This window comes from Camelina sativa, chromosome 1 (genome assembly GCF_000633955.1).
Source record: "Camelina sativa cultivar DH55 chromosome 1, Cs, whole genome shotgun sequence".
In the NCBI taxonomy this organism is placed as follows: domain Eukaryota; kingdom Viridiplantae; phylum Streptophyta; class Magnoliopsida; order Brassicales; family Brassicaceae; genus Camelina; species Camelina sativa.
The window spans coordinates 13,708,019-13,733,831 of record NC_025685.1 but is presented as its reverse complement, the minus strand read 5'-3'; the positions used below and the strand labels follow the sequence as shown (position 1 = coordinate 13,733,831).

Sequence of the window (25,813 nt, the reverse complement as noted above, 5' to 3'; positions counted from 1 at the left end):
ATCCGTCGTAGAATCGTCGCATCTTCCGTCTCTTGTTCTCAGACGAAGAAGACGGGTTTGGTGGATCCTTTGCGAGCGGTTGTATCTGCTGATCAAGGAAGTGTGATTCGAGCTGAACAAGGTTTGGGTACTCTCGCGGATCAGCTCCGATTAGGTAGTTTGACTGAAGATGGTTTGTCTTATAAAGAGAAGTTTGTTGTCAGATCTTACGAAGTCGGTAGTAACAAAACCGCTACCATTGAAACCATCGCTAATCTCTTACAGGTCAGATTTTGTCTCTAAAATCTATGATTGGTTTTGTTCTTCTTCTTGTCTTCTTGATATGTCACAAAAGTATGAATCTTTTTTTATTTTTGTGTGTATATAGGAGGTGGGATGTAATCATGCACAAAGTGTTGGGTTTTCGACTGATGGGTTTGCAACAACACCTACGATGAGGAAATTGCATCTCATTTGGGTTACTGCTAGGATGCACATTGAGATCTACAATTACCCTGCTTGGTTTGTTTATTTTCATTTCTTATATGTGTGCATGTTGACTTTTTAGTGAGCCAGAAGTTTGAATCTTTGGTTTGGTTTACTACAGGGGTAATGTGGTTGAGATAGAGACATGGTGTCAGAGTGAAGGAAGGATTGGGACAAGGCGTGATTGGATTCTTAAGGATTGTGCCACTGGTGAAGTCACTGGCCGTGCTACAAGGTATGAGTAAATAATATTGCAAAGTTTGGTTAGGGACCTTTTTTTTTTTTGTCAAACGGTTAGGGACCTTATGTTTTAATATTTGTGCCATGGACTTAATATTGGAGTTACATGTTTTATGTTAAGATAAAGGTTTCTGTAACTTGGATTTATGGGCCTGTTATAATTTGTTGTGTGATGTATGTGTTTTGGTCTCTCAGCAAGTGGGTGATGATGAACCAAGACACAAGACGGCTTCAGAAAGTTTCCGATGATGTCCGGGACGAGTACTTGGTCTTTTGTCCTCAAGAACCCAGGTAAAAGGACAGTTTAGTAACAGGGCAAAGCTTGCTGGTCGATTAAATTGTTATTGCCATGAATGAATGAATGCTAAGTTTGTTTTCTTTCTATGTAACTAATAGATTAGCATTTCCGGAAGAGAATAACAGAAGCTTGAAGAAAATCCCAAAACTCGAAGATCCGGCTCAGTATTCAATGATTGGGCTCAAGGTACAAACAACAGTATTTTAGGACCCTTTCTCCAACTTTAGGCTTCAGAATTACTCAACGCTTTGTGATCATTTTTTTGCAGCCTAGACGAGCTGATCTTGACATGAACCAGCATGTCAATAATGTCACCTACATTGGTTGGGTTCTCGAGGTAAGTCACTAGGTTTTATGAGAAAAGCTCCATGTCCTTTAACGAAGAACTTTAGTAATCATATGATCTTGTTTCCTGGTAATGGCAGAGCGTACCACAAGAAATTGTAGACACGCACGAACTTCAGGTCATTACTCTGGATTACAGAAGAGAATGTCAACAAGACGATGTGGTGGATTCACTCACCACCTCGGAAATTGGTGGAACCAATGGCTCTGCCACGTCTGGCACACAGGGCCACAACGATAGCCAGTTCTTGCACCTCCTAAGGTTGTCTGGAGATGGTCAGGAGATCAACCGCGGGACAACCCTGTGGAGAAAGAAGCCATCAAGATAAGATATACCATTTTGTTCTCAAGTTTCCATCATCTCACTGAAGATTTCGCTTCAGGAGTCTGAGCAGGACTCATTTTTTTTTTCTCTTTCAAATTTGGGTTAGGCTAGAAAGAACTGGATTGTGGGAGTAATCTTTGTTGAACTTGATTATGTTTGTTCATGTTTTTTGTACAAATTTTGGGGATATAGCCAAAACCCATATCATCTTTGGTCTTGTCTTGTGCGCCTGCGTGTATTTTTAATTTATCCTTTCAAAACTCAAAAAGATTGTTCAACAGATGTTTTTATATAAACATAGTTTCTTTGACATCAAAGACCTCAAGCGGTAAGAGTTGTTTGAAACTTTATACGAGTCAAGGACCTTTCACATAAAAACTCTGTGGTTATTTAAACAAGTTACATGATTTGATAACAGATTCTGCTCGTAAAAATGTAAACGGTGTGAGATAAAAATTGGAAACTAGAAAAGAAAACACACTAAATCGAAGAACAACAATAAGATAATCATGAGTCCTACAACTATGTCAGAGCATCTCAGTTAATCTAATCATGAAAGAGTTAACTGCAGAAGAATCCAAGACAATCCATGAAGACTCAAATAGCTCGTGAAAGTAACCAGCTCTACTTTCTTGAGCTGCCTTTCTGAAAGCATTGCCAAAAGCATTCCCTCTGACTGCCCCGAGCCTCGGCTTCCCACAAACTCCAACCACGAGTATCTTCCCAGGTTGTTGAGATGCACAGGCACATAGCATTGGTTTCATCCTAGCTCCTTTCTCTCTCAAAGCATCCATTAGAAAGTAACAGAACTTTGTCAAGGCTTGAGGATATCCCAAATACTTAGCATCCATGGAATCTTCAACTTTCACCCATCTGAATTTCCTACCACTTCGGATGCATCCACTCTTCATGATTGCTGTACTTCCTTGCCTAAGAATTGCTCGTTGAACCTTGATTGCTTGTTGCATTCCAGATCGAAGTTTATCCAAATTGTTCAAAGACAGAGCATCATAAGCTTCGCCAAACTGTTTTGAAGCAGAGGAGCCACCCGAACCAAGAAATGATTCAAGAAGTGCTGTAATACCATAAACAACATCTGCAGCAGAGACCCTTGAGCTATAACCATGAAGCCGTAAGAAACTCCGGTAGTAGAAATCATTAAGACCATATTCAGGCAAAAACCGATCAAACTCTTGCTTCATTTTTCTTTTCACCTCGAGGCTCATGTATGGAAACTTTTGCTGGCACTCGATAAGTGCAAACCCCATACGGGCTAGAAGAAGCTTAAGTTTCTTGATGCCGTTATCGCTCCATGTCTTCAACTTAGTCGCAATGTAAGAGGAACAAAGCATGGAGTCAAACAACGTCCACTCCCTGAGAAGCATAAGCCTAGGCTCTTCTTCATAAGAGATTCTTGAGCAGTCTGGTGCTCGGATCTTGGTTCCATCTTTCAAAGTAACAGAAGTGATCTTATCAATGTTTCCTGAGCTATTGATGTGTTGTTCAAGCTCCATAACCGCAGCTTGGTATCTTTCATCAGTCAACCTCTCGTGAACAAACTGATCAGTCAAAGAAACACAAGCCAGCCAGAGCAACTCATTAGTGTTCTTCCTCAACATATGGGACAGCTCAAACAACAAGCACCCCGATGGCTTTCCATGAAATGTCCCCATCTTGTAATAATCCCTCTTTAGCTTCTTGAAAATCTTCACCCCATCTTCCATTTTCCTCCTCTTACTTGGCCTATCACCATCTCCATCATCATCATCATCACTACCCTCTTCTTCCTCCTCCTCATCATCCTCCTCCTCATCGGATTCACCAGCTTCTTCAGCCCTTTCCATATGCAACTGAAAGCTCTCATTCGCAAGCTTCAACACATCGAAATCATAAGCCAAATCAGCTTGCCTCTCATCATCATCAGTATGAAGAACAACAACTTGCTGATTCTGATCACTCAGGTTATGCAAATGAATAGGCCTATGACTATCCACAACAAAGACACGAGCCGCGGGACCTAACTTCAAAACAACCTTCAAATCACGGTGACAACCCCAATTAATCAAAAGTATAGTAACAGGAGGGCTCTCAGAGGAAGTAGAACACAACCCAGCAGGACCAGCGTACTTGTGAATCTCCAGAAATGAGGATACAGGGAAACAAGAATACTGAATCGAATCTGATTCCAGTATATGAGTTATAACCTTAAGCGCACAGAGTGAGTCAACATCAGATGTAGATGGGAATATCAAAAGCGGGTTCTGTGAAGACAATGAAGTAGCTGACTCACGAAGCTTCGCATAGAACGACTCTACTTTCTGAATCCTCACCATATCCGTGTAATTGGATTACCCACCCAAAACCCAGCTAATCAAGAACCCTAAAAATTGGGGGAAGATCCTAATAATACCCAGATTTGAGACCAAAGAGAAATCCAAAGTCAAAAGTACCTTAGATTTTGACTTCTGGGTAGCTTTCAAGTCACCAGCTTTAGGATTCGTTTGCTCTCTTCTTCGGATTCTTTACGACGATGATGATTACAGAGAAGCAAATGTAACAAAAGAGGATGAGAGAGAAGAAGAGAGATAGGGAGGATAGAGAGAGAGAGAGAGAGAGAGTCTGAGGAAGTAGTATAGAGATCTGAAAGGGTGTATTTGATTTGGCGTGTGGTAATGAAAAATTTGAAACTTTTTTTTTTCATTTTTCGAGTTCGCCGGCGAAATTGTTGAAATTTTTCGAAATTTTTTGATCGACCGCCAGTTTTTTTTGACGTTGGCGCTGAACAGGGAAAAAAAAGAGGAAAGAATACTGTGTAGCGCAGCCCAGGAGAAGATGTGAATCTGGACCGTGCCTTTTTGTTCAACTTGCATGAATAAATTGACACGGTCATTGATTAGTTTGACTGACACTACGACTAGTAATGGGCTTTTTTGTACATGTTCAAACCTCGAGTTTGGCCCAATACAAACCCATTTCTTCGGTTTGCGACGACTGTATTAGCAATTTCAGTTGTTCCAGGAGGGGATATGTATAAGTTTTATTTTATACTTTTCATTTTCATGTCATTATTATGATATATAAAAGATTGTATAGTGATGCATTATGTTTGGCTCCTATTATCCTGCAAAAGAAGATGAAGTGTGTTTTCAAGCTTCAAGAAAATTAATTATAGTGGTTTTCTTTTTTACAATAAAATTAATCATTGTTTAGTTTAGAGAAATTGGAAAAAACAAATATTAGCACACACATAGTTATAAATTAAGTTCTTCATTTTTTTTAATCGATTCAACAAATCCCAATGTAGCAAGCGGCATTTTCAAAACATAATTTTTTTATGGTAAGTACTAACAAAAGAAAATTAAAGATCCTACTCGACTCGTCACCTAAACTGATCAACTACATCAGAAGCTTTACTAAATAATTAGCTTCGTTCTTAGATTTTTCTCAAATGGCTCCTTTGATAGATCTTTGGCTGGAAGCTTCATCTTCTTCCTCCTGCTTGCCCCCCAGGAACTAGCTCCATCATGAATCTCCTTCTTGCTAAGATTTCTGGTGTTTGTGCTCTTTTCCAGCTTCATCTATGTACTTTGTCTTTTCTCTTTCTTTTCTTGAAGCTTGGAGAGGCTTAACGTGATTCATGAATAAGTACATATCATATGTTTTGAAACATTATTTTTTGCATAATGTGTACCATCCTTTTTAACGGTGTTTATTATGGATAGTCAATAATGGTGGACTAACTTCGGTAATAAAACTCTTATCTTCCAACTTGTTGCATTTTACATCTTTTATGGTGAGTGTGATTGATTTGGAATCCACAATATTTTCTATATGAACATGAAAATATGAAGATGTAAGATGTTGATGGAATTACATTTGATTTAATGGGAGGGGCGGAATGTGATTCTTGAAGTGTACAAATCTTTCACTTATTAAGCCGGATTAAGAAAATAGGTCAGTCATTGATAATCATTAATTTATTTTATCTTCCTCCTAACTCAAATTATAGGTTTTCGTAAAATTTAGTGTCTACATTTAACTGTGACTTTCATTTTATATGAACTTACTAGGTTTTAATCTGCGGTATACAGCGGGATAGTTTTGATATTATTTAATATATATTAACTAAATTATGGTAAAGTTATTTGTATGTAGATTACATAAATTTTTAAATAAGTTTTTTAAGTTGTAAGTACCAAATTTGTTTAAAATGTTTATTTCGGAAATGTGTAGTAATATTTTTTTAATAATATCAAGTGATATATCATGGTTTTTACGGTTTTTAAACATAGTATAAAGAGTCTTTTAGAGTTTTTTTGATGTGTTTTAAGGTTCTTTGAGAGTCTTTACAGGTTTTATAGGATTTTGGCACGAATGGAGCAAAATGGAGCAATTTGGATGATTTTGGAGCATTTAATCAAAAGAAAATAACTTGGAGTCGGATCAGAGTTAGAGCATCGATCGACACTGCCTTAGCATCGATCGACACCTCTGTTTGTCTACGAGAGAAGCCAAATTGGAAGTTTTACAATTTTGCCCAAAGTTTTCCATATTTGCAACACAAATCTCTGACGTGTTTTAGGATATATATATAGTGTTTTTGGGTTTTAGAAAACCCTGAAGTTTGATTCTAGCAAGTTTTATTTTTCTGCAACCCTGTGAGATTTTGAGAACTTTTGGAAGAGAGATTTGAACTGCTTTGAGAGAAGAATTCTTGAACTCCCTCTTTACTCTTTTAATTTCTATTGCATATTATTCAGAATGATGTCTTGTGCTTCATTGATTATGTCTGAGTAGTTTGCTTGTTAGGTTCAGGGTTTTTCACAGGGGTTTTATGATTTATTAGATCTGTTTATTTAGGATTCTTTATCTTTCTAAATCTTCATCATAGATTGTTCTTAATGCTAGATCTTTGATTAGCCATCTGGATTTAGATCTTAGGATTATTGATTGATATGAGAATATAATTGATTTTCCTGATAAAACCTTTTGATGAGCAAAATTACTTCTTGCAAAGAGATTTGATTTAGTAATTTTGTGAACAATCTAAACCAGTTTTTAAAGCTGATTTTTAACCTAGAATTTTACAAAGAGATTTGGATTTTCTGGTTTTAAATTTAGATAATATTTGCAGTGAGAACTGATTTAGTTTACAAAAGAGTTTAGAGTTCTAGATCTGATTTTTAATTGCTTGAATCATAATTAATTTATTGATTTAATATTTTGTAATTTCCTGAGAAATTCCCTGGACCTTTTTGATCTCTTGAATTTACAACAGTTTAATTTAATATTTTGCATTGCCTTTTTAATTTAAATAATCTTGTTTAGCGTAATTATAAAACTCTATAATTTATTGTGTTTGATCTTGAGTCTCTGTGAAATTCGACACCTAAGTATTATAGTGACCTCTTAATTTGAGAGAGTAGCTCTAGGGTAAATTTGAGCATATCATCAAGTTATAGTTGTTTTTAAGTAGTTTTAAAAGAAAGTGTAAAGATGAAGTAAAAGTGGCTTTCTAATATATATGACACATTAGTAGTGTGAATGGTAAAAGTTTATATTTTGAATATTTTTAAATATAGTAATAAACATTGGCATATTTATTTATTTAGTAATGAAGTTGTTGTGTGTACACGGTGTTTTGACGCGCTTTAGACGGTGTTACAACCCTGAAGTAGATATTTGGTTGTTTTTTTTTTCAGGAACCTTAAACTGAAATCCATTTGTTAATGATTATATTCCTTTTTCTTGAAAATAAATTATATGGCAAATAGAAAATTTTTTGGTTTTATATTTTTAATATGATTGTAACTAAATATAATACGTCTGGGTTTTTTTTAATAATATTTTTTTATTTTTTATTTTATCTATATCTATAATCTGAAATAAATTAAAATTTTGATTTACTTTGTATTATTATGAGCATAAAGATAATGTATTGTGTATTATTATTATAGATGAAACATAAACTACAAATTAATGGGCCATAATTTTATAAGTGTTGATGAGGAGAATAGATGGGTTTTTATTGTGATTCCAAAATTGGCCCATTAACACTCTTATCCTCTGATTTTGTTATCGGGAGAAAGAAAACAAAAAATCAAGAATAGTCGAAACGATTTACCGATAGAGTTTTCTTGATAAAAAAAAAAATTGAATCAACATCATTGATCGGATTAATCTGATAATCTCTGAGGCAATGATCTTTTCAGTTCGGAATCCCAGTAAAAACTCCATCAGCAGATTTATCCGAAAATCAGTCTTTTTTTAATTCTCTGATTACACAAAATTGATCGGAATAATCCGATAATCTGTCTTGTTGTAATTCTCAGATTTCGACATCAATGGATAAGTAAGCTAATAGATTGATCTTTTAATTCAATATTCTCCTTCTTCGTCATAGATTCGATGTAGATTCCTCAATTACTAAATCTATTGTAAGGATGGATTCCTCATTAACTTATTCTATTATTCTTCGTCATAGATTAGGTGTGGATTCCAAACGTATTCGATCGAATATGGGTCTTCTTTACCAGGTTTGAATCTTTTTCCAATTTGTAATTTTAGGTTTCTTGTTGTTTAAATCGAATTAATATACTGATTTATCTTGAATTTTCTGTTTTCCTTTTTTGTTGATTTGTTCTTAAAAACAGGAAAACAAATAAAAGAAGCCTAAATGAAAGATAAGGATCCAGAACCCCTTTCAATTCTGTCTTTACATCTATTCTGTTGAATTCGAAACTCTAATGTTAACCGTTTAATTTTGACAAGTTTAATTTCTTCGAAATAGGCGCTCATTGGAATTGCATAAATTGGATTAAAGAAGGACTATGAACATACTGGTGTATTGAAAGAAAGTCAATGGTAAGAAAGCAGTACAATTGTGGTTTAACACCGGCTATATATATTATCTTCTTTAAAGAAATATAATGTCTACTTTGCCTATTTTTTCTGCAAATTTTGTTTTTTTCGTTAGGTTAAACTACCCTATAAAATCTGAAGTGGAGCAAAATACAAATCTCTACACAATCATAGTAAGTTATTCTCCTGCTAAGTTTTTCAAGATTTTATTGGACACCATTTGTGTTTCTGCTTGTTTTCTTACAAATAATTTATTTAGCCATGAATATTTAGTATTATTGGCTGAGATGGATTTAGTAAACCTCTGGATTTCGGTTGACAGAAATAAACAGAACATGAAAGTTTTATTATTGATGTAATTAAGCTAGAAAGCTATCTAGAATAGAAATTTTAAGAAGATAAAAAACAAACAGGTAGATGGATTGTGATCCTTATCATTTTATTCTTCTAATAAACCTCTCGCCAAACATGCTTCTTTGTATGAATCGTAAATCACACTATTGTATGTCCTCATATCTTCATCACTTATTGGTCCCTTGATATACCTGAATAGGAGTTTCAAATATATATCACCATCAATCTTACTTGAAACATATGTTGTCCTTAGCCTGTTGATGTTTCTTGGCCTTCTTATGAATTTTTTTTCTTTGGGATTCCAATAATAAAATCCTGGTATATCTTCGAAAGTGAGTTGTCTTGCATATAAACATTGATTGTTCAGATCAAACCAAGCGGAAAGGAGTGGATGTTGAGTGTTTTTGTTGATTTGGCTGGTAGTCATACCGAGAGTTTAAGTGATAATAAGAAAAGTGGAGTGGAACTAAGAAATGTGTCTGATGAGTAGCTCTTTCACAATGTCCCTATTCATACTATTCTAGTGTGTATAATTTCTTTCGTTAAGTTTTGGAAGGTTTTGATTATTAAGTAAATGATATCTCGTTATTTACGGTAGTAATGAGATTTTGCAAATGAAAACATATAAAATATTCATAAACTTTGCGGATTTTCTGTAATTTGATAAGAAGTCTTTTTTAGTAGTTTATCTTCTATGAAATATTTTCAGTTTTGGTAATTTTCCCTTTTTGATTTCAATTTATGGTCTTTTAATTTATATTTATTTACCTTTAACAGTTATGTGTAATTAGTACTTTTAAATTTTAATAATGTGTAATATGCAGTACTAATATATCTCTCTTGTTTACAGATATAATAGGCGTGAATTTAGATGTGGATTAAGGTGGGAAAGAGATCAATTTCGGATCTACAATATGACAGGTTAGTTTCTTTCCTACAATATGAAAGATTATTTTATTAACAAAACATAGTTAAAGAAATTTGTTTATTGCTTTATTATAAGAAGTTTTTCAAAGAAAAAATATACCTCTCTTATTCAAAACAAAATGAAATGCATTATTAAAAATTTAAAAAATTAGACACGGAGGCTACATACATCAATATAGCCTAATTCTTCAAGTTCTGGAAAATTTCTTTGAAGACAATATTCATCGTCTGGCTTTGTATTTCACCCTCCTTATCAACAATTAACACCTTTAATCCTTTCTTCGATGTCACCCTTGATAGAGCCATATATAGTTTCCCATGAGAAAATACATGTCTAGGTAGGAAGAATCCAACTTCATTGAGTGATTGCCCTTGGCTCTTATTGATAGTCATAGCGAATGCAACAGCTAAAGGAAATTGTCGCCTCCTCATCCAGAAAGGCAATTTGGGATCTGTTGGTTTTATCATAACCTTAGGAATCAAAACTTTATGTCCAACTCTATCTCCAATTATAACTTTAGCTTCTAAGACGTTATTCCCCATCTGTGATATCTGCAATCTTGTACCGTTACATAATCCACCTTTTGGATCTATGTTTCTGAACAGCATAACTGGAGCACCAATCTTTAGCCGTAGACAGTGATTTGGTAAACCAGAAAGCTTGATACTGTTGAGGAAATCAGAACTGAAAATTGGGTTGGTTAATGATTCCACATCTTGGGGATCTATACTATCAGCACTTAAATAGACCACTTCTTCACCTGTTTTTAAAGTAAGAGTTACAAAGATTGGTTTAAAGTAGCATGTAACGATTGTAATTAGAAAACAAACATAATAGTATGCTTACCTTCTAGTTTCGCAAGCAGGCGCTCATTAATGGTGTTGACATCATTATTTGTTGGACATAAGATAGCTCTTTGCTGGAAAAACTCTGGATCATTTTTCTCATGCTACAATTCCAAATTTCCATACACAGCTCTGCTTATTGCTTCGATGGGATCATCTACATTTGTGATAAGTAATTCTTTTGGGATATCAATTAGAGCTTCACCATCATTAGACTCTCCAAGTCTTCCATCACCAACAGCTAAAAAATCCTTAATATCCTTTGCCTCTGAATCTGTCAAACCATTCTTCATAAGCCGCATGTTCTTCGTCAAACTTAGTACTTTACAGTGTTCCCAAAGATAAGAATTTAATGAAGCCAAAACAATCTGAGCCCTACCAGCTCCATGGATGACCGGAAGCACCTGCCTGAAGTCGCTAAGCAATTCGATGATAAATTCTTGCGCTTCTTTAAGTAGGGATAGTTTAACAACTCCCTGTAGACAGAACAATGAAAATTTTGGTTTCTTTTGGTTCCTCCTCTTGTTTAGGCGCTCAGAATACCACATTATAGCACCACAGTAACTACACTTGTATGTAGGGTCATCGTGATCTAAATAGTTAGAGACAATTGTACAATCTGAAAAATATTGTAAACTGATTATTAATCACACAAAAGCAATTTTCTTAGTGTAGAAGAAAACAATCCAGAAGAGTAAAGTACCTGCTGTTTTATCATCTCTGGATGAAGTTTTCTTATTAGTTTTGGATTTTGTCCCTTTTTGAAAGCGTATTGATTTAAGATTGAATCCTTTATGACTTTCTTTATATCTCCGACAACTTATATATGACGACATCACTTCTTGGTTTTCTTGTGAATCGTGATTATATTGAAGAGAATCATCAGAGTTATTATCTTCTTGACTACTCACATCATAGTTCTAGTCACTTTCACAAACATCTTCACCTATTTTACATAAAGAAAGTAGCATACATTAAGAATAGGATAAATTTCTGATGGTGAGAATATAGGGAACTATATTACCGTCTGATGAGGAAGCATAATTGTTTCGTTGACAGTATGCTCCCAAATTTGGAGGGTCATTAGTTGTTTTCTGTAATGTTTTCCTTGTAAAGCTACTTTGTGTAGAACCTAATAGAAGGAGAAAAAGACGTTGGAGTTGTATTTCTATTTATTTATATTAAAAAGTCATTGTTAATATTGTTTCTGTTTGAATCTCTGTAGATGAGTAACTGATAACGATTCTCTTATTTCAGGTATTCAAAACTTAGTTGAAGATGAGGCATGCATATCGTCCGCTCTTCAAAATACAGGAAAGTTTGTGATGTCTCTGAAAACCATCGTTGGCGTTAATTGTTTCTGTCTTTTCTTCATTCTCAGGCATCCATCTAGTTAGAATAGTCTCTTATTAATGGTGAAGTATTTCCAAAATTTTCAATGATTTTGAAAATAAGAATTTCTGGACTAAAGATTGGCGTACCTGTTGATTTTTTTTTTGTGGTGACTCTTTGAGCAGTCTCTGATATTGTGTTGTTACATATTATTGGAACAGGTGATAAAGAAGCATCTTCTCCACTTGTACAATCATTTTTTTTTGTGTCCGGTTTTGGGTTGTATTTTTTAAAGGAACTCATTTTAGTTGTTTTAGTGATAGCATGCATTTGTAAAAACTATTAGAAATAATGTTTACTCACTTTGTATAGTTTTTGTCCTTAGATGATGAATGAAGTTGGGTGATCCAAGTTCAGCATACGATTGGCGTATTGGGACTGCTGACATATTTGAGCTTGGTGAGTGATAACCTAGATCTGATTTAAGTAAAAAGTAAGAAAGATGGATATCTAAGATGCTATATATATATATAAAAAAAAAACTTTAGGCCTACATTTGACTTCTTTTTTTTTGGTTTTACAGATTGAATCTTCTTGGGGTTCGGATGAGTAACATTGTTTTAAACTAACAGGAACCCAATCTGCTCCATCAGGATCAGGTAATGTGTTATCTGCAATATAAAACGACAAAAAGTTTTCTTTTAAAAAGTATAGTATTAGTTACATATTAGTATATTCGTTTGACAGAGATGATAATATTGTGTTAAACATTGAAGTTAGTAAATAGAGTACCCGTAGGAAAGTTAAACTCATCCTCTTGTATGGGTTGAACAGAGGAATTTAAAATATGAGATTGTAGATTAAATGGTTCGTGGATAGATAATGATTGTTTGAGAAGTACTGGTATTAAGGTTGTGTCCTCTACGGCAGGAATAATATCTACAGAACGAATGACCAAATTATAAGAAAATTTAAAAGACTACAAAATTACAAATGGAATTTTTTGAAAACTACTTACTTTGTGAAGACGCAATAGTACTATTTATAGTAGGATAAGGTGATTCTTCTATGCTAACAGGACTCAGATTTGATATGTCTGTGAGAACCCTTCCATAAATTGAATTGATAGGAACATCTTTCTTTACAGCTGATCCGAAGGCTTCAGAATCTACTACCCTCCTTGTGGCGGTTAACTTTGAACATTTTCGCTTTGATGAGGTAAAACCATCAGTGAACACCTTTTCAGTTAATTCTCTTTTCTTCTTCATCCTATTATCATCAGTTGGTTTTGAGAATAATCAAGTGAAATATTTTGATGTTGTTTTATAAGGGATTATGTGGAAGTTGAAAATTATTTTGGTTTTAAGTAATGCTCTTAAGATTGAACATTAACTTGTTTGTCAAATCCCTTATGTTTTGTTTTAAAGATATGAAACTATGTGATTATTGTCCTGTTATGGTAACATGATAAAATCAAATTAGTTGTTACAGATTTCACGCAAAGTATATTAAATGTTATTTTTCATGTAATTGGCAGGGACCCATCTGTCGAACGCAATTTTAGCGTCTATAAGTTTTCCAGGTAGTAATTATTATGATGATATCTGCCTATAATATATTTGGGTCCATGTTAGTAGATAGACAGAATAGCCTGTCTTTTGTGTAGGTTTTTTATGTAGAATTGTTCTTTAAAACAAAAACACAATAGTCACGATCGCCAAATTTGCTTGTATAGCTTACACGTTAATCTTCTTAGTGAAATACTATGAGATATAGAAACTCGTAGAACATGACAACATAGGTCAATCTCTATTTAAAATCCACGTATCATACCAGTCTGCACAATATTAGTCAACTGTGTGTTGACTGTCTGGTCATTCATTCATATGAGAAAATTAGCACTACATTTTCTATGATTTGCACAACTTCTAATTAATCTTCTTTTAGGACACATGGACGCAGTTAGTAGAAAATATATTAAAACACTATGTTAAAGCAGAATTTGACGGTAAAGAGATTTCTTATAATAAAATAAAAACCAGTAAATGTATTCCATAGAATTGAAGAAAACAATGAGAATCAAGAGAAGAAATCATCTATTCCATAGAATTAAAAAAAAAAAACATAAAGCATTGGAGGTCTCCAAAGACTTCAATTATTCGCTTGTCACCATCCAGATCTTGAAACACTTCTACTTCTTCTGCTTGGCACAACCCAATTTCTCTGGTTCGACCTTAACAAACTTTGGTATGCCGTCATTCATTTCCTTTGTAGCCTCTCGGAACAATTCTGCTTTGGTTAATTTCTCCTGCTTAATCTTCACAACATCTATGCTATCAAGACAAAGCCTTTTCGTAGTGGATGAATGATCCAAAGGAGAGGAGAGATCTTCAATCAGTTTTCTCTTAGAGGATGGAGTAGTAGTTCTTGTTGGGTTTGGACTGTAGGTAAGCATTAGGGATCCTTGATACAATATAAAATTATTCGAGTTAATAAATTTCCTAATGAAAGAATAATATACCGATCTAGTTAAACGTATTGTGATATTTTACCTGGTCATTTGAATCATCTGGAATCTCCTCTTCCTTTTCACCTATATCATTTGACAGTACCCTAGACACCTTATAGGTATCCAATCTAGTAAAGAGATTTTCAGGACCTACACATATTAGGTACTTGAATGTTTTGCCAACCAAGTTCTTAATAGAATCAGGCAAAGCTTCAAGATCAACAATCTGTGAATTCATTAACGATTGGTTTAATAGTTAAAAATCTAGCATCCGTGAAACATTTTCATAGTTGAATTGAGGATCAGTTTAGAAAATAACCTCATCCCATGATCCGTTCAGAAGATTGCTTACAGGACAGCCAACAATGTCAGAAGCCATACTATCAAAAAGCATCAATTTCATCTGCCCAGTCTGGTCCATCACGTTAACATGCAGCTTGTACCTTTGTAAGCAGTGCAAAATTTGGTATTTATAAACTGGAATATGAAAGTAAGCAAGTTGTATATGGAACAAAAGTTTGATATACTAACCTGGCTTGAACATTAGTAACTATTCCTCTGCAAGAATCACAATAAAATTAAGGTTTCGAAGAAGTAGTTACCACCTGAATAACATTTTTATTACACTTCCTACATGCAATGTAATACTAAGCCCAGTCTGTATCTATTGCATATATGGTGCAAATGACCCTAACCCTCCCAACCTAGCATTCATAAAATGCCTATGGTTTAGTTATTCTTGTTATGAAATAGAACAGACTTTATATTATATTAAAGTTTAATATATTTTTTTATTTTTCTATTACCTCTATCATATTGAAAACCTCTTCGATAGTTCTCATAAGAAACTGATCAGCAAATTTAGGACCTGCAGCCACTATCAATTCTTGCATTGGGTTGTTGTCAATGACTTGGAGGGCAAGACCATCATTTGGCAACCTATAAACAACAATTGCATTATAAGTATAAACCATCTTAGTTTCAATACCATTAAAATTATTTTTAATCAACTTAATAAAATATACTTGTTCTTAAACTCCACAATCTCATGGTAGTTTGGATTGATGATAAGTTGCGAAGTATTGAAAGAGTTTGCTATGTTTCGAACATCTGCAAAATTGGGATACATATATGATTTTACTATTTTAACAGTTGAAATATTATTTTTTGCTTATTGAGAATCAAATCATGTTACCTTTGTATGTCTTGATTTTTGCAAATCGTATCAAACAGATCACCATCTCACCATCTGCATTTGAACAGGCTTCAAAAAACTGCTCTGCAAAGGATCCCCAAAGAGTACAGGGAAGTCTGTCATCCCTATTACGATATTAAAAGGTATGTGATGTTAGTAATAAGACACACAGTTTGTTTGAAAACAAAGTTGGAAGTTTGTAGTTTACAGCTCATCTCTTAGTTGGAAAGAGATCTTCTTGGTCGGCTTACTATTGACATCTATGGTCTCCATTTCACCCACATTGACAACTTGTCCAACAATGTCTACAATTTCAAAAATAGAATCATATTCCAGTTTTAATAATAAGACTAACCATGAGAATTAATGTATATATTACCGATTAAAATGTTTGCATTTAGACCAGCAGTCTCCACGTCTTTGAAAGTAGTCAGAGACATGTAGTGGTCATTAGACAGTAGATCAATCCTTGTGACAATGGTTTGAGCCAGGAAATTCATTTTGTAACGATGGATTGTTGGTCTAAATTGGCCTGCTGCATAAACCAATCCAAAGTGTTGAATGTCTTTCCATTCACCAGGCACCATATACTTTTCGAAACGATTCAGACAATCCTTCTTAACAGAAGCATGTATCTTTGTTCCCTGAAATAATGTGTATTTATGAGTTGACATTCTACAATTTGAATTTAGACAGGTAGATGAAGAAAAGGTTGCAGTTTAACTTACATGTACATCTGCGAGGACCATGTCAAAGGTCTCTCCAAAAGCGGTGGTTTAAGTTTTCCAAGAGTGAAGGACTCGGACTTGCACTATTCAGGATGTCTTGTAGGGCTTGACATCATGGAGGTAAGCAATTGCTTGAGCTATTTTGCAATACTAAAAGGAGTTTGAGTTTTGCTATTTGAGTTTTCTATGCTGATTGATGTGATGAGATTAGAATGGTTATAGAATAGATATATTTATAGTGAGGTTGGTACCGTAGGGTTTTCAAGTGATTGATTTGTGATAATCTTGAATGTAAAGTAAGAAATCTTTTTATTCAATTTAATTTTTGATTGTCTAGGTCCAAATTAGGTATGTTCGATCTTGATTTGCGTTTGTTAAGAAATTATGCTATTATGGAATTAGTTAATTGAGACCCTGATTATAAGTTGATTGGAGATATAATAAATTTGAAGCGTAAATTGATATGAACAGATAACAAAGAAGTTGGCTCTCTCTTCTCGATTTATTTTTGGATAGTTTTAGATTTTGTTGGCCAATTAATTATTATTACGTTATTGTTTATTTTGCAGGATTTGTTCATCTACTACAGGCCCAACATGGATAACAAAACAATAAAACAATAGTGAGGCCCAACATAATATCAAGATCCAATCAGTTGGATAGGCAATCGAGTTATAAGGTGGGCAATCGAATAAACACGCGGACCCTACTCTCAAAATCGAATCTGTGATTTTTTATGTCAATTTTGTCCTTCTCAATTTCAATTAAGTGTCTCTTTTAGTAATAATTGAGTGGCAATTTGAGTAAATACATTAGGGATTTTGGACATTCTCCAATTTGTACTTCTCTTATAATTCTTTTAATAATTATAAGAAGATGGATATTTTAATGTTGTTTGATTCTTAATAAGTCACTTTTAATACTCCAATCGGTCATTTTTCATTATTCTAGAAATTCTTTATTTGAATCTCAACAATTGGCGAGTTGATTTTTCTAGAAATTCAATAGCAAATTTTGATTATCATATAGATCCTGAAATTTTGCAAAATATTTACAAAACTGAAAAAAAAAATATAAATAATAAATAAAAAGACAACATGATCTAAATATGGCCTAAGACTTTCTTTAGAAAGACTTATGGTCTTTCCAAATATGAAACTGAATTTTTAGGAATCTTTGAAGCAAAATATAGAAAAATCTTGGGAGGAATCTTCAATGTAAGATGAAGAATGTTTTTTTCCTATGAATTACAAGGATAAAAAAGTTCCAGAAACGAATGGATCAAAAAAAATCCATAAATGAATATCAAAACACTTTCATAAGCGTATGGATCAAATAATTTCATAAATGAATATCAAACACTTTCGTAAACCTGTTTGTAGCCTGTTTGTAATTCTTGCTGAATGTGATTACGGTTAGATAAGTAACTAGTCACCCACTTTTCAAGTATCCACTGTTTTCACAAAAAAAAACATATCAAATTAATTATTCTTTGAATTCCATAAAAAAAATAGTGAAAAATAAAAATACAAGAATATTACATAGGTCCTACACCACAAACTTCATGGAAGCACCCACAAATTTTTTATGAATAAATATTCAAGATCTTGATGGAGTAGTTGTTCATGAAGGGTGAAAAAAAAAACTTTTTATTGCCGGTAATGCACAAAAATGCAACTAAAATGTTAAACAAAAACACAAAGAACATGTTAAACATAAAAAGAGGCCGAAAATGTTATTTTAAAAAATAATTATCTGAGATGGATTGATCAACTTATTAGAATATAGAGGCATATGCATATATGCAAAAACGTTTGAAAGATGTGACATGCTTTACTAGAAAGAGATAAAAATGAACTACAACCATCATGATAATTAATATCAATAATGTATAATGTATCTTACTAATTTTATTAAGTTTTAATGTATTGTAAATATATTAAAAATCAAATAAATTTTAAAGTCATCAAATATGTATTTTCGTTGCTTTTTCATATGGTCTCCTTTATTCAGATTGTCTCAAGTTTCTTCAAAATCACATATAGTAAATTATTTTTGAATCGCTTTGTAGGTGAAAATCTTAATATTATTAAAAGAGAAGTCTATTTTGAACATTTTTCAAAATTAATCATTTGCTTACTTCAATTGCCATTGAAATTATGTAAATTAGTTTAGAGATATATATAGTAAAATTTTCATTTATTTAGTTTAGATATATATATATATATATATATAGTAAATTTTTCTCTCATATTTGGTTGATCATATTTTGAAAACATTAATGAAAACATCTCTTCTACCCTATAATGAATGTTAAAAAAAATAATTTGATTTCATTGTGAATTTTTGCTAAGTGTTTAGTTTTTTTTTTTTTATTATTTTAAAATCATTTAGTATCACTATATATATATATATATATATTCGATCTAGATAATGAACTCAAAAGAATTTTATAAAACGGTAATACCAAAACAAAGAGTTTATTTCATGGTTAAAGAATGTATATAGGTTTTGTTTGGTCCTTGATAAAGGTTAATAGTTTGTAATGTAAATATTGTTATCATCCAAATTGTCATTTTTTCTTAGGAATATGATATATTTCCCACATGGAATAAAAGGTAACTGACTGGAAGAATTTAAAAATCTCTTATTTGAATCCAGAAAATTGGCGTCTTGACTTTAAAGAGAATTCAAATAGAGAATTCGAATTCAACTTGTGTTGTGTCCAAGATACACAAGTTGATTCAAATTAAATATTTAGTAAAAAAATGAAAAAGTAGTAGTTTTACGCTCCTAAAGGAGGAAATGTTTATAAATTTACAAAAAGAAGTTTTTACTTATGATGGATAGATCAATTTCATGAAATAAAAAGACTGAAAAAAAATGTTTGAAAAATGTGTCATGATTAATAAGAAAGAGATGAAAATGAACTATAATTGCCATGATAATTAATGTAATTGTAATGTATCTTATAATAATACTGTTGTGTTATATTGGAAAATTTTCTGTCTAGGGGAGAAAACATAAAGTAAAACTTATGATATATATTTTTATTATTTTAACTATTATAAAAATTGTGAAGTATTGTGCATGAAAGACGATTTACATGAATCCACTTTTGTATGGTTGCAAATTATAACAAATATTGAGATGATACTAAACGGGACATAAAATATAATATCATTTTCAAAGTCAAAATTAAAATTAAAATATTATTAATTAAGATATTCCCTTTATAATAAAAGGACAAGTACAAATTTTAATATTTGTTTTTTTTGTTCTATTTGTTCTTCATCAATTTTGGAATGTAACATTTTTGTTCTATTATTAGTCATTTTATGAGGTTATGTGTAGTATTTATATTTTTGGATAACGACAACGCTGTGACCTTTTTATTTTAGGTTTAGGAAACCACAATCTGAATTTCAATGCTAGCGAATTGAATAAACCGAACAGCTCCCAAAATAGACTACTATCTACTATTACATACGTTCATTTGTCTTTTCCAAACTGACAATTTCTAGATTGAGCCAAGCCTCATAAACAGATATTCTTATTTTTGGTAGAAAAGATGCCTAAGAAAATATGCAGAGACTGCCTAATCCTGGTGCAAGATAACCATGACGGCTCACTCCAGAGTTTACTCTGCCTTCAAAGAGATGAAACTCTCAAACTCGACTGCAGAAAAAAGTCTTTGAATTGTAAGACAATAATAAAATTGTCAGACAAAAAAAAAAGTCTTTAAATTGGCACAAGTCTCAACTTCTCACGAGAGATTTCGCCACCCAATCAAGCTTAATCCCACATCTGCCTAAACGAGGGATTATAAATATCACTAACTAAAACCAAAGTAATAAAGCCCAATACATATATATAAAGCCCAATTTAAAGAAACATACCCAACTCTTTTCGCCATATCACATTCCTACTTGGATCAGCTCTACAGCCCATTAGAGGAACAAAAAAGGAGAATGAATGAAAAAAAAATAATGTAGAACAAAATAAACAATTTTTGAGGAATGAAAGAAAAAAATGCAGAGAAAAAACAAAATAATAACGGGTGACCAAACAATAATAATATTTGTTAAATTATATTGAATATTAAATAAATCAATCAATAAAAATACTACTTTAATATATATAAAATAAATTTTAAATTGATTTAAAAATAAATTTGTGAATTAAATTTTAAATACATCATATTAAATATTTATAGTTAATATTAACCTACAATAAAATTTTAAGAATAACTTAAAATATTCTTTAGTTTTATTTACGATATAAACATCTTTAAAATTTATTTTACTATTCAGACAATTTTTAAATAAAGCCTTCAGATTAATTTTACATGAAATTTTGTATCAAAAATAATTTTCTGCCAATATACTGTGAAGAAGATGAATATTATTGTATTATAAGATTGAAATATAATTAATAAACATAATTTCTATTTATTTTAAAATAAAATAAAAATAAATTTTAATATTTGTTCTTTTTTTTGTTCTATTTGTTCCTCATCAATTTTGGAATGTAACATTTTTGTTCTATTATTCTTCATTTTATGAGGTTATGTGTAGTATTTATATTTTTGGATAATGAGAATAGTGTGGCCTTTTTGTTTCAGGTTTAGGGAACCACAGCATGGATTTCAACGCTAGCTGAAACGACCTGACCCGTTTTTTTTTTAATACATAAATAATAATAATAATAATAATAATAATAATAATAATAATAATTATAATAATAATAATAATAATAATTATAATAATAATAATAATAATAATTATAATAATAATAATAATAATAATTATAATAATAATAATAATAATAATTATAATAATAATAATAATAATAATTATAATAATAATAATAATAATAATTATAATAATAATAATAATAATAATTATAATAATAATAATAATAATAATTATAATAATAATAATAATAATAATTATAATAATAATAATAATAATAATTATAATAATAATAATAATAATAATTATAATAATAATAATAATAATAATTATAATAATAATAATAATAATAATTATAATAATAATAATAATAATAATTATAATAATAATAATAATAATAATTATAATAATAATAATAATAATAATTATAATAATAATAATAATAATAATTATAATAATAATAATAATAATAATTATAATAATAATAATAATAATAATTATAATAATAATAATAATAATAATTATAATAATAATAATAATAATAATTATAATAATAATAATAATAATAATTATAATAATAATAATAATAATAATTATAATAATAATAATAATAATAATAACTAGTAGTCACATACCCACTAGCCACCTAACCACAATCACAACCAACAGCGGAATAACAAATACCAGTATCCAATAAATATCCAATAAATATCCAATAATATTCAATAACCAATATCCAAAACATAACCATTCCAATATCAAACAACAAGAAACAAGGAACCAACAACCTAGCAAGTTCTAAAGACCCAACACTAGCAACCTAACAATGCCAGACAACATCCAATCGAGTCTCTAGAACATCCTCCTCTTCATTGCCTTGATTTCACGATCACACTTTGTTTTTACCTGCAACACAAACACAAATTAAGATGCATGAGTATTTGATAAACACTCAGTGAGACAATCCTCTAATCTACTGGGCTATACACATAAGAAACAGTGATTACAGTGTTCCAAACAAACAACAAACAAAACATACAAACCAGGAAAACAAACATCATCTCGCTGGAAGGGAGGTGTCGACCGACACCAGCCAAGTGTCGAATGACACTGACATTGGTGTCGACCGACACTACCCTACAATGTCGATCGATGCCATTTTGCTGGTGTCGATCGACACTCCACCTGCAACTGCGATCCGCTGCGAAGTCGAATCTCCCTCCCAAACTCCACCAACCCGTCCAATACTCAAAACCCAAGCCGAAATCAACCTTAGAAACCTGTAGCAACCGATCCCCATCAAGAAAACACTCAAAACAACAACAAACAAGCAAGAACAAGGAAATCAAAGGCTTAGATTAGCCATGGTTATGCACTCACCTCTTTGCAGGAAGTCTCTGAACTACATCAACAAATCCCACCCTCCTAACAAGTCTCTAACTCCTTCCTAGCCTTGGATCTCTCGAAACTCCTGAAACACGTTGTTCATCAATCTCATAAACGCTGCTGGCGCATTTGTCAACCCAACGACATTGCCACGAACTCATAAACCCATACCTCGTCCTTCTACTTGACGAACAACACCGACACTCCCTACGGTGAAGTGATAAGACGTAAGAACCCCTTATTTTTCTTCCTCAGCTCTACTAGACTACTAATCAAGTATGCTGACATCAACTCACCACCACCCGGATATCAACACCTCTTGTCCACCCAAGAACCTCTAGCAACTTGTCTCTTAAGGAAACTTCCACAAGATAGCGTATTACAAATTTAGCTTTTCGCTTAGCAATTCTCCACAGCAAATCATCAATACAAGCGTAATAAAACAAACAAGTACCATACGTTCGCACATTCTGATTCACCGCATCAAATGCTTTGCAAGCCGCCAACTCAAACTACTTGCCTTGTTTCCCTCAGCAAGCTTACCAAAACCTTGAATCTAGCAACCCTGTCCATATCCAATGAACGTAATCCAACATCGTCGCAACGATTAGATTATCCTGCCATGAAGGCTTCTCGTGAACTTATGTATCTTGTCTTTCCCGGCTCAAACCTGCTGCAACTCCCCTTCCCGGGACTCCAGCACCACCAGCCTCACAATCCTGGTGCAACAGCCACACATTAATAACCGCTCTGGTCACAAAACCCTGACCCATTGGTCAACACATCCAAAAACCGAGATTAAACCACCGTCAATCTCTCGAGGTCTACATTCAATCGGTTAGTTTATACTCACGTCTTAGGCATTGCTTGCTCCCAACTCCTCTACCCTTAGGTAGCAACCTTCGAGCCATACCGATTTCACTCTCAGACCAGCGTATTTGAGTTATACCGTCTCACTCTTGGACCACAATCCTCAATATCTCGGTATCAGGGGAACTACTCATCCCCTCAGGGGAACATAATCCCCTCTGCCACTCTCACAGCCCCCAGCCCCTCGAGCTATCGGTATTCAGGAGAATCACCATCTCCTCAGGAGCAACAATCTTTAACGACTATAAACATCTCCCGACCAAAAATACCTCCTGTGGCCCGAGTATAACATTGCAATGTTACACCTACCCTCTCAACTTCTCATAACAACCTGGATTACCCACCAAACAGAGAAGTATTTGATCCAACTGCATATGAACACCTATCTGCCCCACTAGGCTCGATACCTCTCGAGAAGACTCTCGTACCGGTCATCTACAACTGCTCCATCCTCTTAACAAAATATGGATAGTCCTCAACATCCGCAGCCCTCGACTGCACCTGCCACATGCGGTACAACTAGAGCCTGCACTGGTACCCCTCTCGGTAATCGCTCCCACAGCACGCTAAGAGATCTGCCAAGCGATCATCTTGACCCTGGGCTCCACCTGCTGCAACCCCACACTTGGGTTCCCAGCACCCCCGACACGCTAACCGGCTACCCCCTCTGGTCCCTCCTGATACGCTTGCGATCCTACGACGTACCTCCTCGTGGAACTCTGGACCACACACTCGCTGGCCTCGGGAACCCGCCCGACCACGACCACGACAACACCCATGTCCACGACCAACAAGTCAAACACCTTTAACCATTGTACTTCCAAGAACAGAGGTTAACAAGCAATCTTAACATAACACAAAAACACAAAAACAAAAACTCACTGTGGAATCACACTGTAGGCTCGAAGAGGATGTTCTAGGACTCCATGCCACACACAATTGACTAACTCACATAATCAATCAAAACATGCAATCCCCAAACATATACAGCACAAAGCCTAGTGAACCCAAACCTAGAACCGTAAGGGCTCTGATACCAAACTGAAACGACCCGACCCGTTTTTTATTTTAAATAAATAAATAATAATAAAAAATAATAATAGTAAAATATAACTAGTGGTCCTATACCCACTAGCCACCTAACCACAATCACAACCAACAGTGGAATAACAAATACCAATATCCAATAATATTCAATAACCAATATCCAAAACATAACCATTCCAATATCAAACAACATGAAACAAGGAACCATCAACCTAGCAAGTTCTAAAGACCCAACTCTAGCAACCTAACAATACCAGACAACATCCAATCGAGTCCCTAGGACATCCTCCTCTTCATTGCCTTGATTCCACGATCACACTTTGCCTTTACCTGCACCACAAACATAAATTGAGATGCATGAGTATTTGATAAACACTCAGGGAGACAATCCTCCCATCTACTGGGCTATACACACAAGCAACAGAGATTCTAATGTTCCAAACAAACAACAAACAAAACATACAAACCAGGAAAACAAACATCATCTCGCTGGAAGGGAGGTGTCAAACGACACAAGCCAAGTATCGACCGACACTGACATTGGTGTCGACCGACACTACCCCACAGTGTCGATCGATACCATTTTGCTGGTGTCGATCGACACTCCACCTGCAACTGCGATCCGCTGCGAAGTCGAGAGTCGAATTTCGCTCCCAAACTCCACCAACTCGTCCAATACTCAAAACCCAAGCCGGAAACATCCTTAGAAACCTGTAGCAACCAATCCCCAGCAAGAAAACACACAAAACAACAACAAACAAGCAAGAACAAGGAAATCAAAGGCTTAGATTAGCCATGGTCATGCACTCACCTCTTAGCATGAAGTCTCTGAACAACAGCAACGAATCCCACCCTCCTAACAAGCCTCTAACTCCTTCCTAGCCTTGGATCTCTCAAGAAACAGCCAAGAATCTCACAAATCTCTCTATAAAGCTCAAAAACCAAGTTTTCTCCCTTTTCTCTCCAAAACAACAAAGCGGCAACAAAACAAACTCTAAAACCCTTCTTGTCGTCGAAACCCACTTAGGTATCCCGGTTCAATGGTTTCCACAAACCAAACCGAACCAAATCGATCAAAAACTCAATCTGGTCGAACCAGAACAACTTGGTGTCGATCGACACCACCATGGCTCACTCTAGAGTTTACTATGCCCTCAAAGAGATGAAACTCTCAAACCCGAAAGGAGAAAAAGTCTTTGAATTGTAAGACAATGATAAAATTGTCAGACGAAAAAAAAAGTCTTTAAATTGGTACAAGTCTCAACTTCTTACGAGAGGTTTCGCCACCCAATTAAGCTTAATCCCATATCTGCCTCAACGCTACCAAATCAGTTACAAAAAACTTGCAGACACAATTTAACCTTTTTCTTTTCGTAAACGAGGGATTATAA

The 25,813-nt window shown here is 33.5% G+C and overlaps 2 protein-coding genes and 1 long non-coding RNA gene across 5 annotated transcripts; 2 read left to right on the top strand and 1 right to left on the bottom strand.

Moving 5' to 3' along the window:
- LOC104789944 (oleoyl-acyl carrier protein thioesterase 1, chloroplastic) lies at positions 1 to 1,891 on the top strand (the record flags this gene model as incomplete). The annotated part of the gene is given in 7 exon segments (XM_010515613.2): positions 1 to 264; positions 368 to 501; positions 587 to 700; positions 901 to 996; positions 1,102 to 1,189; positions 1,272 to 1,340; positions 1,429 to 1,891. Coding segments are annotated over 7 exon segments (1,014 nt in total), but the record flags the coding sequence as incomplete, so codon positions are not given.
- On the bottom strand, positions 2,009 to 4,403 carry LOC104789934 (cell division control protein 45 homolog). The gene has a single exon (XM_010515600.2). It carries the CDS (start codon positions 4,004 to 4,006, stop codon positions 2,201 to 2,203), a length of 1,806 nt encoding a protein of 601 aa, XP_010513902.1. The 5' UTR covers positions 4,007 to 4,403; the 3' UTR covers positions 2,009 to 2,200.
- LOC104789926 lies at positions 7,815 to 17,316 on the top strand. 3 transcript variants are annotated; one of them, XR_002032884.1, is made up of 12 exons: positions 7,815 to 8,025; positions 8,158 to 8,209; positions 8,327 to 8,537; positions 8,650 to 8,707; positions 9,739 to 9,809; positions 12,379 to 12,452; positions 12,577 to 12,652; positions 13,141 to 13,211; positions 13,531 to 13,575; positions 15,766 to 15,840; positions 16,390 to 16,545; positions 16,995 to 17,316. It is a non-coding gene; the product is annotated as an uncharacterized LOC104789926 (long non-coding RNA). The 3 variants fall into 3 exon arrangements; XR_002032883.1 differs by having other exon boundaries at positions 11,919 to 12,452; positions 16,394 to 16,545; XR_768573.2 differs by having other exon boundaries at positions 11,919 to 12,452.

Excerpts from the sequence above, each read along its gene's own strand:
- LOC104789934 (XM_010515600.2), bottom strand. The coding sequence starts at position 4,006 with ATGGTGAGGATTCAGAAAGTAGAGTCGTTCTATGCGAAGCTTCGTGAG.